The sequence below is a fragment of the Mustelus asterias genome, chromosome 1, assembly GCF_964213995.1.
Source record: "Mustelus asterias chromosome 1, sMusAst1.hap1.1, whole genome shotgun sequence".
Classification (NCBI taxonomy): Eukaryota; Metazoa; Chordata; class Chondrichthyes; order Carcharhiniformes; family Triakidae; genus Mustelus; species Mustelus asterias.
This window is the reverse complement of record NC_135801.1, coordinates 108,232,434-108,248,490: the sequence shown is the minus strand read 5'-3', so window position 1 is coordinate 108,248,490 and position 16,057 is coordinate 108,232,434. Positions and strand designations below refer to the sequence as shown.

The following is a 16,057-nucleotide window of genomic DNA, read 5'->3' as shown; positions in this document are numbered from 1 at the left end:
TAAAATCTTTATGATTAGAAACAAAGTACCAAAAGGGCATTTTTAAATGTTAGCATTTTTGTAAAAGATACTTGTTTGTTTCAGAATAGAGAATTCATTCCTGACATGATTTTATTTCATCTGCAGATCTGGTTTGCTTTTGTGAATGGTTTCTCGGGGCAAATTCTCTTTGAACGGTGGTGCATTGGTCTCTATAATGTGGTAAGTGTATATATTATTTGGGTATACAGTTCAAGTTGTTAATATACAGTTACTGTCTATAGACCCCAAACTTGCTTATGTCAACATGCTGCTTATGATGGCAGAAGAGTGCAGTCCCAGTCCCATCACCATCCAACAATAACTTACCAGTTCTGTTCCTTGATATAAGCTTTCACCTGTTTCTGTCACCATCTTTAACTCCCTAACCATATTAAGGATTCATGTCACTTACTGCTTACATTGATGCGTATTCTCTGTTGCTGCTGCTTGCCAAAGTCTCCATATCTGTAAATTTTGCTCACATGTTGTTTTACTGGAAGACCCCGATTCAGGAATAGATGGTGCCTGGTTGATGCCCACTACTAGGTTAGTTTTGGAACTCATAGCCATGAAGAATTGCTGTGGAAGCTCAGTTACTTGTAAGGACTGGCTGCTGCTGATGCTGAAGGCAATATGCCACCTAGTCAGTAGAGGGGAGTCAGTGTAACAGTTAAATATAACTAGTGTTTGCCAGAGAGAGCTTCACACGGGCAAATCAGATTAAGGATTCGAAACATCCCTGGCAGGGTATCCAATCTAAACAGAGCAAGGTTTTCGAACCTATTGATGAGTTTCACAACTCTGCTGTCAAATTGGTGCCTTTCTGATGCAGTATTCGCCGTTAATGTTCGTGGTAGAATATCTTCATAAAATAAAGTATTTTGATCCATGTCCATCACAAACACAGTTAAGATGAGGTGCCCATACGGTGACACAAAATCATGTCCACTCCAAGCAGAAATAGAATAGTCCCCAAAATGTTGAGGATTGTAATGCAATACATAGCTTCAGATTCCATGACTCAAACTATGTTGTTTTTGAGTTTCCACTAAAGATCAACTAAAATCACAAGTTCTGATGTTTACTTTGATCATTTCCAAACGTGCGATTTTAAAACATTTCCACGTGCAGTTAGGTGTACCTTACTGGCACAGGGGTTTACAGGGTTGCAAAATAGAGCACCTCTGATGGGCAGCTCTTATCAGTGTTCACAGAGCTCAATCAGAAAAAGTAACACAGTATATTTATTTATGTTGATTGCAATGAACATTTCAAGTTGACATGGTTAGTAAATCTTAAGTACTTCAGACCTGTTCAGTTACTATTAGAATATGTACTGATTATAATGCATAATACGTACATAACATGGGTGGCTATCTCAGCAGGTCTGACAGCATCTGTGGAGAGAGAATAGAGCCAACATTTGCATATAAATGGATGGCTATCTCCTGCACCAATGGCACACAGTTAGGGTGTGATGTTCAGCAATTGTTATCCTATCAATATTGATATTTTGCGGCACCATTTTAATGCTGCTGTTGGAAAGGAAGAAACGCAGCTTACTTGCGTGTGTGTCAGATTTTCACAGCTTTGCCTCCCCTCACTTTGGGAATATTTGAGAGATCGTGTCGGAAGGAAAACATGTTGAAATATCCAGAACTCTACAAGACGTCACAGAACGCACTGAACTTCAACACAAAGGTAACTAATTTATTGTTACTCTAAAATTCTATGTTCTATTATTTTTAATACTACCTACATAATCTGTTTTTAGAAAATAACACAGTCACCTCTCCCATTCTTCTTAAAGGGGCACTAACTTGATGAAAAAATCTTTGACAAGTTGACTTCCATGTGTTAGAGCTGAGGTGGAAAGAAAAGACATCAAAGTTGGCATAGGGAAAAAGGCAGGATAGGATAAAAGGCATGAAATATCAAGAAGCAGTAGTTAGATGAGTCCAAAATTCATTCTTAAAGGAATGTGATTGGGAAATTCAACCTGGGCTAGTTTCTGATACAAAATTACCAGGGTGGTCCGAGCATGCACTCATGATCTTGAAACCCAAATAGAATTTAGCATCAGGTCTCATTTGAATTAAAATAGAGACTTGCGTACCCTGCTCGGGCAGTACGGATTGCCTGTCAAGACTTGTTGAAATCCAGCTAGCCAACCTGAGGCACAGGTCCTGGGAGAGAAGGCAATCTGTGAGAGAAGTGCTGAGCCTCGGCCAGCAGCAGCCTGCAGCATTGTCACAGAGCTAGGAGGAACACTCCAAATTCTTCTGACTCCTCAGAATTGTTAATTTTTCTAATGTTTTTCAGCTATCTCTTGAGACACTTGCAGCAATCAATTGAGTTGAACCAGATTGTACAAGATCTGGTTATGCAAAGAAACCTTTAGCAGAAAATTTTAATCTAACCTTTAAAATGAATTCCTTGATTACTTTTAAACTTGTTCACTCTGAAAGTAGTTGCTGAGAAATAATGTCAAATTTTTACTTTCCTGTTCTGTAAGAAAAAAACTGATTTTCTTTTCCCCTGATGTGATGAAGAAAAGCTGTTGCTTTTGTTTGCTATTAATAAAGCTGTCTCCTACAAGCAGGAGTGATTAGTCCTTCTGGTTGAGATGTCTACGGGCCTCATGTATTTGTAATGTTGTGTGGAAAAGGATTACTGACCCCTGTGGAGAGGTCAGGAGAGGACAATATGAACTGCCATTAAATTTGTAAGGGGGAGGGAACTTACACCATCATTGATTAATGTGGAATTGTGAAAAATGTTTTTGCTTTCACAAGGAAAATATTATTTATTTTGTGAAGTAACTTTAAATCCTTAGAATGTTGCACTTTTGTCTCAACGTATTTCGACAATCAAATATTTTATCATTTCTTAAACTTAAATGTATTGATATGTTTTCTTAATTGTCTTTGTTTCAGTAGACAGAAAATCCACCCTCCCAAAAAAGAATGGTGGTGTGGCAAATAGAATTGGACTTTAATGTTTTTCTTGTATACAGTGCTCAAAAATGTACTCATAGATTTTAATTTTGGTGAAATCAGTGTGTTTAGATACTAGACCAATGTAAGTTATGGAGACAGAAATGATTACCGCATGAACTTTATTTCTTTACTTTGTTGTACAATTAAACTTGCAATGTTTGCAAGACCATCATATTGTGCCTTCTGATGACATTGACAAGGTGCTCATCCATCCAAAGCCATTGGCACTTTCGAGAGGGCAGCAGGAGATTTAACAGCTGTTCAGTATTCATCACTGGTTTTGCCATCTAACATCGTAATGGTAGAAAGTTCTAACATCAAGCCTGACATATACAGAATGCATTCAATGGTTGTTTGGCAACTCACTTTTCCTTTCCCACCCTTAAAAATCATTTTTCGTAAAGTAGAAACTGTAGTTAAAGTTGGACTCACTACGAGCAACAACTTGCATTCATGTTGCATCTTTAATGTGGAAAAACATGCCATGGTGCTTCACAGGAACATCATCAAAAAACATTTGACTACTATTGAGATGTATTTCCCCTTCATCACAAAGGTAGCTTATAATCAAATAACTTCTGACAAATTGCTTCCTATTTACATGGAAAATATTGAAGTGATTATGAACATTTTTACAAACATTTAACGTGCATCACAAGGAAACATCAAAGACAAACTTACCTCCATTCTGCCCCCACCCTAAACTGTGCAGGAATGTTATGAAAATATAGTCAGTCGCCTCCATGGTCAGATTCTGAACTACAAGACACCAGTGAGAGTCTGGTTTAACCGCATGTGTGTAATTTAAAAGAACAGAAGAAATAGAAGCAGGCGTAGACCTTTCAGGCCTGCCCTGCCATTCAGTACAATCCTGGCTGATGTATGACTGCCTCAACTCCTTTTTTGTGCCATTTCCCTATAGCCCTCTATTTCTTGAATATCAATTATTTACCCACCTCCACTTTAAATACTTCTAATGATCCAGCCTCCAGATTCACCACCCTCTGTGAGAAGAAACTTCTACATGCCTCCATTTTAAATGACTGGCCCTTTAAAGTTTGAAGTTTATTAGTGTCACAAGTAGGCTTACATTAACACTGCAATGAAGTTACTGTGAAAGTCCCCTAGTCGCCACACTCCGGCGCCTGTTTGGGTACATGAGGAAGAATTTAGCATGGCCAATGCACCTAACCAGCACGTCATTTCGGAATGTGGGATGAAACCAGGGCAAGCGGAGGAAACCCACGCAGACACAGAGAATATTACATTACTATTTTTCTAAGTACATATGGTATGACTGGAACATGGTAAATTAAATGGTCCAGATTGTATTTAACAAATCAAAATTGAATAAGATGATTCCTTCACCCTTGCCACCTCCCCTCTCACCTTCAATTTCCCACAGCACTGTCAAGTGTTTCATACTTAACTTTATGTTGTTGACCATTTTTAATGCCTCCTCTGTCTGCAACATTAATAAAATAGAAAATATTGGTTTGCTGATGTCTCAACTTCTGGAAGTACCAAAGAGTAGTGGCCCTGCGAACAAATTACTGCACAAGTTTTGATGTCTGTTGCATTCCTGACAAATACTTCTTAGCACAATATTTCACAGCTCATTTCTGACTTTTTATTGTGAAAGAAATTACCAATTTGCAATATTTTTAAAGTATTAATACAACTAAAATGTTTTTTCTGAGATTGCCTGAACACGTGATCCTGTAATTTGTGCAATTACAAAAATTCAATACTCCCCACAGACTGACATTGAAAAAAATACTTAACATTCCAAAGGAATTGGTATATATCTGATTTACCCAGATGTGCGTGCTTAAACTTGGTTTTCATACTTTTATATTACTACCTTGTACTTTATCTGATCCAATAAATAGATTTCATCTGACTAGAATTAATCATTTATTTGTTGAAGGCTCATCACAGAATAAGGTTTCAGTAATCCAGACAGCCAGTAATTTGCAATTCATATCAATCTGCTGACTATTCAACTAATTCAAAAGTCCAGAGGCCCTCACAAATCTGACTGACATCATGATTTAACATCACTATAGAGTCTTGTACTTTTCTAGTCAGTTTGGGCTGATTATGTCTGACAGTCTTTGCCATTCCGGTCAAAAGAAATGACGATCTTGGGCCCTCAGTCATTATCTTGCAATGTTGCTTGTGGCTGTTGTGAGCTGAGTATTGATGCAGAAGTTATCACGTAACACAAGAAAAGTATTAGTTTATTGCTACATTCCCATTGGTAATTGGTAGGTTTTTATTCTGCTTCCAGTTATATCAGTTACTTCAATGCTGCTCAATGTGGTAGTCGAGACACTGTGGCAACTGGTATAACAGCGTTTTCATCCGTCACTGATATCTGAACAGAATTTACTGTCACACTACTAGCTATTATGGTAGCAGATGTTCTATTTCACAAAAGGTTAACAAAGCAGTTGACCAGTTATTCTCACTACTGAATCTGAGGTTCAGAGAATATATTGAAACTGATTATAATCTCCATTGAACTTCTCAAAATCAAAAAAGATGCATAAGCCATTAGAAAATATTGATAACCGAGGGGTCAGCTGTGCCCATTACAGTTGATTCTGTCTCCGCAAATATGAGCAGGACAAAAGAATCAGCCTTTCCAATTTGCATACTGCAAAAGACTGGACAAATGGATGGATTTGGTCATCTAAAATTCTGCTGCCCCTGTCTTAACTTGCAGCAAATTCTGTTCCTTATCACGTCTGTGTTCATTGACCAGCATTGGCTCCCGGTCAAGCAACATCTTAATTTTAAAACACTCATCTTTATTTTCAAATGCATCCTTAGCTTGCCTCCCCTTGTCTCTGTGATCTCCTCTTGCCCCATAACCCTCGTGAGTTATCTGCGCTCTTCTAATTGTGGCCTCTTGTGCATTTCTTATTGTAATGCTCCACCATTGGTGGCCATGCCTTCAGTTGCCTAGGCCCCAGGGCTCTGGAATTCCCTTGCTACACTTCTCTACCTCACTTTAAGATGCATCTTAACACCAACCCTTTTGACCAAATTTTTGGTCATCTGAAAATATCTCTATAATATGGCTCAGTGTCGTAATTAGTTTTATAAAGCTGCTGTGAATTGCCTTGGGAAGTTTCATTACATTAAAAGCAATATATAAATAGATATTGTTATTGGGGAGCTTATTTTATATCTTTAAGGTGACTATGCAGGTGGTATAATAGAAATTGGAAAAATGGAGATTAGCTTTAAAACTGACCATGTGCTACCACCCAAACAAAGACCTAGAATTTGCTACTGTGTGGCATTTCATGGTGATCTCTGTTAGACTTTTCCCTCGCCCTTTAGTTCGACATATTTTGCAGCATGTTACTAAAAGTTCAAGGTCACAAGAGCATCTTGGACCTTGATAAATGACTGGACCAAGAGTCTATTCCTGACCAATCAAATTTAAGGATGTGAAAAGTAACAGAGGAATGACAGAGAGAATATGTTGGTTGAATTGACCAAAGTAGGTTCAGAAATAACGACTGGAATTTTCCCAACACAGGGTAAGCCCAAACATTGGACTAAACATTTCTCCAGACCACATGGGCAGACAGTGGGAATACAGCATCCAGCTCAGAGGCTGCTGGGAGAGCCCACCATTCAGTTAAGGATGGTGGGCAGGTTCTCCACACCACCTGTAAAATCTGAAGGTCAGCAACTCTGCAGCCTTGGGCAGCACCGCCAAAAGAGGTTGCCACTGCTGAGAGTGCAAGTAGAAAGAAAAGGTGCACTGGCAGAGAAGGTTAAAAATTTGTTCTTGTGCCAGGGCCAGACAGGAAAGCCCCAGTGATCAGGAGGGAAACCATTGCAGGACCAGCATTTGTGAAATGGTGGGGGGGGGGGGCGCTCATCCTTTGGCCATAGAGTCTCTAAATGCAATGTTTCCCTGGGAAACAGCATCCTCACGTGGTGATGCCAGCAGCCTGGGAAGATGGCTGTCAATTGAACCCTTACAATAGCTTAATTGGCTGCTCACCTCCGGTCAGTACCTTTCCACTGCTGGTAAGATGGTTTGGCTGCAAGAATGTATCAGGGAACCCTTCCAAATTGGCTCCCTGACATTTTACCAGTCCTCTACCTTCTTATGTGTCCCTCCCACCACTACAGGCCAAGGAGTGAGAATGAAAGATTGGATTAAGATGGAGGAAAAAAAAGTAAGAAAATACTTTTCAAAAATCTCTTAATAAAGTATCCTATCTGCAGAAATGAGACCTCGTTGCTTCAGGCCAAAGAGGTTTGAGTGGTATAGCAGGAGCACAAATCTCACCATTAAAGTCCAAAAATGTGCAGGTTACGTTGATTGGCCGTGCTAAATTGCCCTTACTGTCAGGGGTAAAGGGCGTGGATTGGAAGGTGCCGTTGAAGGAACCTGATGAGTTGCTGCTATGCACCTTGTGTATTATACACACTGCTGCCACTGTGCATTGTTGGTAGAGGGAGTGAGTGTTTAAGATGGTGTGTGATGTGCCATTCAAATGGGCTCCTTTGTCCTGGATGATGTCAAGCTTCTTCAGTGTTGTTGAAGCTGCACTCATCCAAGCAAGTGGAGAATATTCCATCAGACTCCTGACTTATGCATAGTAGACGGTGGACGGGCTTTGGTGAGTCACCACTGAATTCGCAGCCTCTGACTTTATTGTTTGTAGCCACCGTATTTATGTGGTTAGTCCAGTTCAATTTCTGGTCAGTGGTAAGTCCCAGAATGTTGATAGTGGGGAATTCAGCAAGGTAATGCCATTGAAAGTCAAGGGGTGATAATTAGATTCTCTCTTGTTGGAGATGGTTATTGTCTGGCACTTGTGTGGCGCGAATGTTACTTGCCACTTGTCAGCCCAAGCTTGAATGTTATCCAAGTCTTGCTGCAAATGGATATGGACTTCTAAAGTACTTGAGGAGTCACAAATGTTGCTGAATGAGGACAGCCGCAGTTCAAGAAGTCAGCTTGCCACCACCACCTCAAGGGGTGGGCAATATATGCCAGCGATGCCCACAATCCATGAATTATTTTTAATTGTGCAATCATCAACAAACATCCTCAATTCTAACCTTATGATGGGAAGGTGATCGAATTGGCTGAAGACTGACATCTGTGACCCTGCAGATCTCTGGAAGAGGTCAAGGTGGATCATCCAGTTGGCACTTATGGCTGAAGATTGTTGTGAATGCTTCAGCCTTTTCTTTTGCACTGATGTGCTGGGCTCCTCCATCATTGAAGATGGAGATATTTGTGAAGCCTCCTCCACTGAGTTGTTTAATTGTCCACCGAATTGTCCACGTGGCAGGACTGCAGAGATTAGATCTGATGTACTGGTTGTGAAATTGCTTAGCTCTGTCTATTACTTTCTGCTCCTGCTGTTTGACACACAAGTAGCCCTGTGTTGTAGCTTCACCAGGTTGACACCTCACTTTAAGGTATGCCTGGTACCTTAATGAAAAGCTTTGATAGAGTAAACACAGAGAATGTTTTTGCTTGTAGGGAAGAGGAAAACTCGAGACCATTAATGTGGGATATGCCAAGAAATCAAGTAAGGAATTCAGAAGAAACTCTTTTGCCTAGAGAATGGTGAGAATGTGGAACTTGCTCCAATCATTCCATATTAGCAATTAGTAGAGATTAATTTAAGAGGAGGATAGATAGGCAAACAAGGGAGAAAGGAACAAAGGGATCCATAGATAGAGGTAGGTGGGAAAAGATGGGAGAAGGCACATAAATACCAGCATGGACCTGTTGGACCAAATAAATATTTCTTAAGTTAGTTATTATTTTGTTAACATGTGCTAATCGCAAAAACACTACCCAGCCAGAGTTTAAATTTTTGCATCTGTCAAGAGGACTGTCAGACAGGTGATACTGGGAGGCTAGCCACCGAGTAGAGTAAACATTAAATAAGGTATCACTGTGCTCATTGGAGTCCTTGAGGTATCTGGGAACCCTGAGTTCTTGTTCATAGTACTTCTCAGAAACTGTACTGCCTTTGTACTATCGGGCGGTTTATTCAGATTCTTGGCTTTTGGATGTTTAAGTCATTATATTCATCTTCATATGGAAAGAGTCCATATTTATGTTTTTTGTCACACAGCCTAGGTCTCTGATAGATAGACAACTGAGAAAAATTAGGGTTACTGAAAAGAGAAGCTTTTAAAAAATATTTAACAGCAAAAGAACATTTAATCAGAAAATGCCTTTCCAGATTTTCAGGTTCAGTAAGCCTTTCACCATTTCTCTGTTTTTATTTGAATTGCAACGCTGAACTTGTGGAAAGACATAATGCAGCGTGAGGCAAAGTGACAGCAGTTTTGTTTATGACTCACTGATACACTGGGGAAGATTTTTGCCTTGTCATCTGGGCATAAAGTTGAGTTGTGGGTGGTCTGCCCTTTATAGAAACTGCCTGAAATCGATGGAAATTAAAATGATCAGCAGCCCATCTGCAGTGGCAGTTTTATACCCTTGCAGCAAGTTAAAAATCTATTCCTTGTTATTTCCTCATCTTTCAATCAGCAACTTTATAGTTGTCATTGTTTGGTCTGTTGTTACCTTCAATTTCTTGTTAATACAACTTGATGATATAATGATGAAGGTTAATTAACTATAACTGCAGTCCAACTCTTTGGAAACTCCTTCTAAAGGTCTTCCCGCAATGAAGTCTCATTTTACAGGCTGCTTTGCAATAAGTGACACCTGGTATCAGCACAGCAATGGTTCAATGTGCTGTGGAGAAGCCATTCATAAAAATATACCTGAGAACTTCGGCTCTATTTGTTTCTTAACATCGCAGTCAATTTTCATTAACATTTTTATGCAACTCCTAATATTTTTCATATTACTTAAACTCACTTTTTCTATTGAGGGTCGCTGCAGACTGTTTGTACTTCATTTTATGAACATTTACAATTTGATGCAGTTGGTGGTTTGCATGGAGCATTCACCACTGTTGCAATTGTTTATACATTTATTTTCTTCTCTGCTTTTTACTTCTCCCATCTCATGCCACTTTGAATCTTTCCAACTCTTGCTATTTAAGGAATAATAAAAAACTAACAATTAAAACTCTGCATTATAAATGAAATACAGAACAAAATAAAATTGAATTTAGTGAACTAAACCACTTGTTCCGGCCAACACAACTCGTATATTCTGCATTTTTAAAATATGCACGCAACACTAGATTTATTTTCTGAAACTCGCCCTACTTCCCTATGTGGAGCTTTTGTGTGTATAGCTTGATTTTAAGTGCATGTTAAAGTGGCCAACACATATGTATGATTGCATGATGGTTTAACCACAGTAAATCCTCAGGAATAATCAAAACCACTGGTAGCAATAGCAAACCCTTTCATTGGAACAGTTTGCATTCGGTTATAATTTACTAATTACTAAATCAAAATTACGCATGTGTTTCTGGTGCTTGAGGATGACGCTGTTGGCAACTATATGTAAACTGTTTTACTACTATGTATGCAGTCTGACATTCACTATGCAGCTAAACTATTGAATACGATTGAAAAATAGGACAATTTGCAGAGGATGGTGCATAAAAAGATCCATTTGAGTAAAAATTAAGATTAAATGCACTTCATTGAACATCTCATTGGGTGTTGCATTGAGTTACTATGAAAACCAAGCAACACATTGAGTGTAAAGATAGCACTTGTGAAGTGTGAATAATGTATTTGCTAGAAAATTGAAAACATAAATCATTTCAATTAATACCCATCTGTGCTTTTGTCAATCAAAGTCTCATAATTAAATCACTACGGGTCATTGAACAAACCAAACTCTGACATCATAGAATCATAGAATCCCTACAATAAAGAAGGAGGCCATTTGGCCATCAAGTCTGTACCAACCACAATCCCATCTAGGCTCTAATCCCGTAACCCCACGCATTTACCCTGCTAATCCTCCTGACACTAAGGTCAATTTAGCATGGCCAATCAACCTACCCACACATCTTTGGACTGCGGGAAGAAACCGGAGCACTCGGAGGAAACCTACGCAGACACTGGGAAAAAGTGTAACTCCACACAGACAAACACCGACCTGGAATTGAACCTGGGTCCCTGGCGCTGAGAGGCAGCAGTGCTAACCACTGTGCCACCATGAAGTAATGGAGCATTGAAATTTTTGAATCTCAACTATTTGTAATTCACAATGTCATATTTGATATTTAAGGATTCATTCCCTAATCTAACACGCACCATAGGGTCATCATTTCCAGAGAAGAACTTATATGGACCACTCCTCACCTGTACAAGGGAATCACCTCTGTGAATGTGATTGCATCAAATTAAGGAGGTTACCTGATTTTTTTAAAGTTTTAAAGTTTCATTTTTTTTGTCACAAGTAGGCGTACATTAACACTGCAGTGAAGCTACTGTGAAAATCCCCTAGTCGCCACCCTCCGGCGCCTGTTCAAGTACACAGGGAAAATTTAGCATGGCCAATGCACCTAACCAGCACATCTTTTGGATTGTTGGAGAAACCAGAGTACCCGGAGGAAACCCATGCAGACACAGGGAGAACATGCAAACTCCACACAGATGATGACCCAAGTGGGCATCGAACCCAGGTCCCTGGTGCTGTGAGGCAGCAGTGCTAACCACTGTGCCACCATACCACCCATGATGGCCATCTGATTATACTTGACATTTGTCTGTATGAATATTTAAGTGGCATCTTGAGTTAGTTGATAACACACTCTCAATTTTAGAAGAATATTGTGTCAGATGCCATAGTAGACTTGACCACATAATTTAAACTGCCCATTATAATGTAGAGAGTAGTACTGCATTGTTGGAAGTACTGTCTCTCGGCATGACATTGCTCAGGTGTTTGTCAAAGATTAGAATATTCTCCTGGTCTGGCTCACATCAAAAACAGATGATCAGATTATTCACTTGCTCTTTACGGGATCTTAATTCTACTCATGAGCTGTCACAATTCTGTGTGACAATGGAAACTAAATTTCAAAAGTAAGTAATTGATTGTAAATTGCTTGGGGTGGAAAATAATTATATATGTTCTGAAGGTAAAATGTAAATGCAAGTTCTTTTTCTTAAGACCATAGGAATTAAATGTTATATTGTTTACTTTTTTGCTAAGACTGGGTGTATTTGATTTTAATATAATTTTAAGTTTAATATAATTAACAGACTAAATGTTTAATGATGCTCTGAGAACTTTGTCGCTCCAAAAATGAATTATCGAACATGAAGGGAAAGTTAGTGCAAAAAATGAAATTTACTCATTAAGACATACAATGATGAATTTGTACAGATTCTCTCAGAATCTCCTGTTCTAAGAAAAACCGAACTTTTTGGTTTCAAAAAACAATGAGTGTTTTTGAGAGATGCTGCTACTGTGCCTCATATCTTTATGATTAAAGTTTGCCAGACAACACTGGTGACAATAGACGTGCCACAATATCATCATAGCATCATAGAATGGTTAAAGCACAGAAAGAAACCATTCAGCCCCTCGGGTTTCTGCAAAGGCACCTCACCCAGTCTCACTCTCCAACCCTTTCCCGGTAACAATGCAAATTTCTTTTTTACTGGTGTTTATTCAGTTCCCTTTTGAAAGCTGCAATTGAATCTGCCATGCACTCCAGATTCTAATCACCCTGCATAAAAATGTCCTCATAGTTTTATTGTCAATCACCTTAAAACTGTGTCTTCTAGTTCTTAACCCCTCTGCTATAGGGAACAATATCTGTCTATTCTTGACTAGACGCATATGATTTTGAACACCCCCTATCAAATTTTTTCTCCACCTCTTTTTTTTCCGAGGAGTATAGCACCAGTTTCTTCAATCTATCCTCATAACTGAAGTTTCTTGTACTTTGAACCATTCTGTTAAATGTTTTCTTTAACAGAACTCTTTATAAAGTCTTCACACCCCCGAAAATGTGTTATCCAAAATTGGGCATGTCAGAGATGACACAAAGTATCAAAGGTCTTGGGTATTAGATTCCTACATGCTACAAAGACTATTTTTAATACAGAGAATAAGTGGGTCTACAAAACAGTTTTGCTGTTCTAACAACCCAATGTCTACAAGCAAGCAAGTTACAAAATCATTGGCAATCATATTACATTCCCATATAACTCAAGAAATGGAATTTGACATACTGGATATTGATCTGTATCAGGAGATCATTCATCAGCCCTAAAGGCTGCCCTTTTCTCAGCATCTAGTGTGGCTTCCTTCCCAAAATCATAATTATTTTGAAATGCACAAATCTGTCCAGAATCTAAGCAATCTATCCAAGTTGACATTTCAGTGCAATACTGAGGAATTGCTACATTGATTGAGGTGCTATCTTTAAGTAAGACTTTAAACTTGGGCCTTATCTGCCAGCTGAAGTGGCTGAAAAGATCCCTTGACACTTATTTGAAGAAAAGTAAATTTCTCCCAGTATCCTAGACAACTTTCCCACTTTAACCAATGCCATCGAAAACAGATGATCTGGTCATTCATTTATTTGCCACTTGAGATCTGTGTGTGTTGTCTGCTGCCTGTACGTACATAGGAACCGTGACTGCGCTTCATAAGCAATCATTTGGTTCTTAAACACATTGGGAGGTCCCGATGACATCATAAATACAGGCTTTCCTTTCTTTACCCGGGCCACTAAAGGTGGCAGTGCAAGCAGAATCCTTCATTTTGTATCTACAGCTGAGAAGTTGAGAGCGGGTCTGATAAAGGTCTCAAGATTGTTAAGGATTATAATGGAATAAATAGTGTGGATTGTTTCCAGCAAGATGACACAAATTACCATCATGACAAAAAGAAATAAAGGGGAAGTTTGAAAAAAATTATTTACACAAGAGGGTGATTAGAACGTTAAATTTTTTGTCACAATCTATTGTTCAAACAATATATAAATTGTTAGAAAATGGAATAGTTACTTTACGAGAGACTGATTGAAGGAAATGTAGAGCAGCAGAGTAGGAAAATGCCCCACATTTGTATAAATGTTCCTGGGATGTGACATACTATAAGTTCCAACAGTTCGGTCAGCTTTACACAGAACTTCTCACCGACGTCAGTAGCACATTCGCATTGGGTAACTTTGTTTTATTGAACTTTGCCTTGTCAGACCGACCTCAGCATTTCTTAACAAAGTTTTAACGAAGGTCTTTTTGACTGTGATTCTGTTTTTCCATAAATACAATTTTAACCGCTTATTACTTTGAGAAATTAGATATTTCTCTAAATGCTTTACTTTATGTTCATTGCATAGAATTTCAATTTCAAAAATATTTTTTAATACTTTGCATTTCAAAACATTTAGTCTGGAAGAATCCTGTGCACAGGGAGTTCAGGGTTATTACTGTATATTCTGTGTACCAGTTATCTTACATGTGTTATGCAAACTTGTCTGTGCAAAACTGCAAACCATCTAAAATGTAACTAGGCAAGAGATTAATCCACCTTGCAGGAAGTAGTCCTGCACTTCATGAATTCTTATGCTTGTTACATCATAACTGCAGATCAGTAAGTAATCGAGTCTTAAAAGTTGCAAGATGGTACTTTGAATTCTTAAAACCGTTTTATTCTTAATCCTTAATTAGCACTTGGATATCAACGAGCAGAGCTTCAATCTCCAAGGACAGATTGTAACATTGCAGCTGGCTAAATAATTTGAGCTGAACTAGCTTGATTAAAACTTGATAGCTACTTTTTAACAATTTGAGAGAGAGTGCAAGTTTATGGTCATGTCAGTCAAATTCGAAGTACTTTCGTTTACAAAATACTGAGTGCCACCTGGAAGGAATGGGAATAGGGCAGGGGAGGAGGAACAACTAACATCATAATGAGAAACTACCAAACAAATATTGGGAGCATTTGCTTGTTGAATCTTATAAACTTATATTTTCTTGCAGTGGGTGAATATTACTCTTCATTTTCCATTTTATTTATGTAAATAACTAATCAAAAATGAGTGACTCACTTTTGATACTTTGGTTGTACCAGAAAATAATAATAAACAAATAAGCAAAGAGATTGGGTGGAAAAAAGTTCATTTTGGCCACTTGAGCATCTCTTTAACATGTCCAGCACAGCTAATGATGATTTCCCTGCAGCCCATTTCCTTTAACTCAACAAATTAATAATACATCAGGGAGTTTATAAGGCAGCAGATACTCTCCAGTCATTTGACTAAATGGATTAAATGTAGAAAAACAAATCATTCATGAATTTCGAACATATCATTATCGGGATGGTTAAATACTTTTAACTTTTATCCCTTTAGCACCAAGTGTTTTTAGTGCAACTATATTTAAAAATTAGTTTCTGATTTAAGTCAGTTGTTTGGAATGCATTTAAATTACAGATATGCAGCAAGTGGTGGAAATTGTTTTGCGTGTGGAGTGGTTAAATTTTATATTGAAGGTAAAGATTCATTGCTGAAGTTTATAGTGGCAGGATGCTGATTTAAAAATGTCACTGCAAAAAATGAAATTCTGATGCCTGGCTTGCAGTGCCAGCTTAGTAGCAAGTAACGTGTGCAGCAATTCCAGAAACAAAATAAAAATATAGCAGTCATATCAAAAGATGTTGCTGTGGGCCAAACTGCAAAAGAAGCCGAGTACTTAAAAGATTAAAAGTGGTTGTCAGTAAAAACGCCTCACAGTGGTGGTGAGACAAAAACACACTTAGTGAATTTGAAACCACGATAAAGAGAAGGGTTAGAGTTCACAGTGCTGGTTTGCCGTAAATGGTTCTCATGGATTTTTCTTTTCCCATAGGTTTTCTGGGTTCATTGTTTGAACGGCCTGTTCCACTCGGTTATTCTGTTTTGGTTCCCATTGAAAGCCCTCGAGCATGGTGAGCAGCATAGATAAACAGAAATGTTTAGCGAGATCTTTTCTGGTTACCTTATTTCCTCGTGCACACAATCCAGAGTTTGCCATGTTGTCATTCTCTCCTAAACTGGTAAATATAAAATTTAACCTTTACCCATTGGTTCAAA

General features: G+C 38.5%; 1 protein-coding gene across 7 annotated transcripts in view; it reads left to right on the top strand.

Annotated features, from left to right (window-relative positions):
* Positions 1-16,057, top strand: part of atp8a1 (ATPase phospholipid transporting 8A1) — a 369,658-nt gene that overhangs the window by 295,948 nt on the left and 57,653 nt on the right. For all 7 annotated transcript variants that reach the window (XM_078216784.1, XM_078216762.1, XM_078216795.1 and 4 more), the window contains 3 exons: positions 127-201; positions 1,600-1,722; positions 15,834-15,912. In XM_078216784.1, the coding sequence (XP_078072910.1) occupies positions 127-201; positions 1,600-1,722; positions 15,834-15,912 (277 nt within the window). The remainder of the gene's footprint in view (positions 1-126; positions 202-1,599; positions 1,723-15,833; positions 15,913-16,057) is intronic.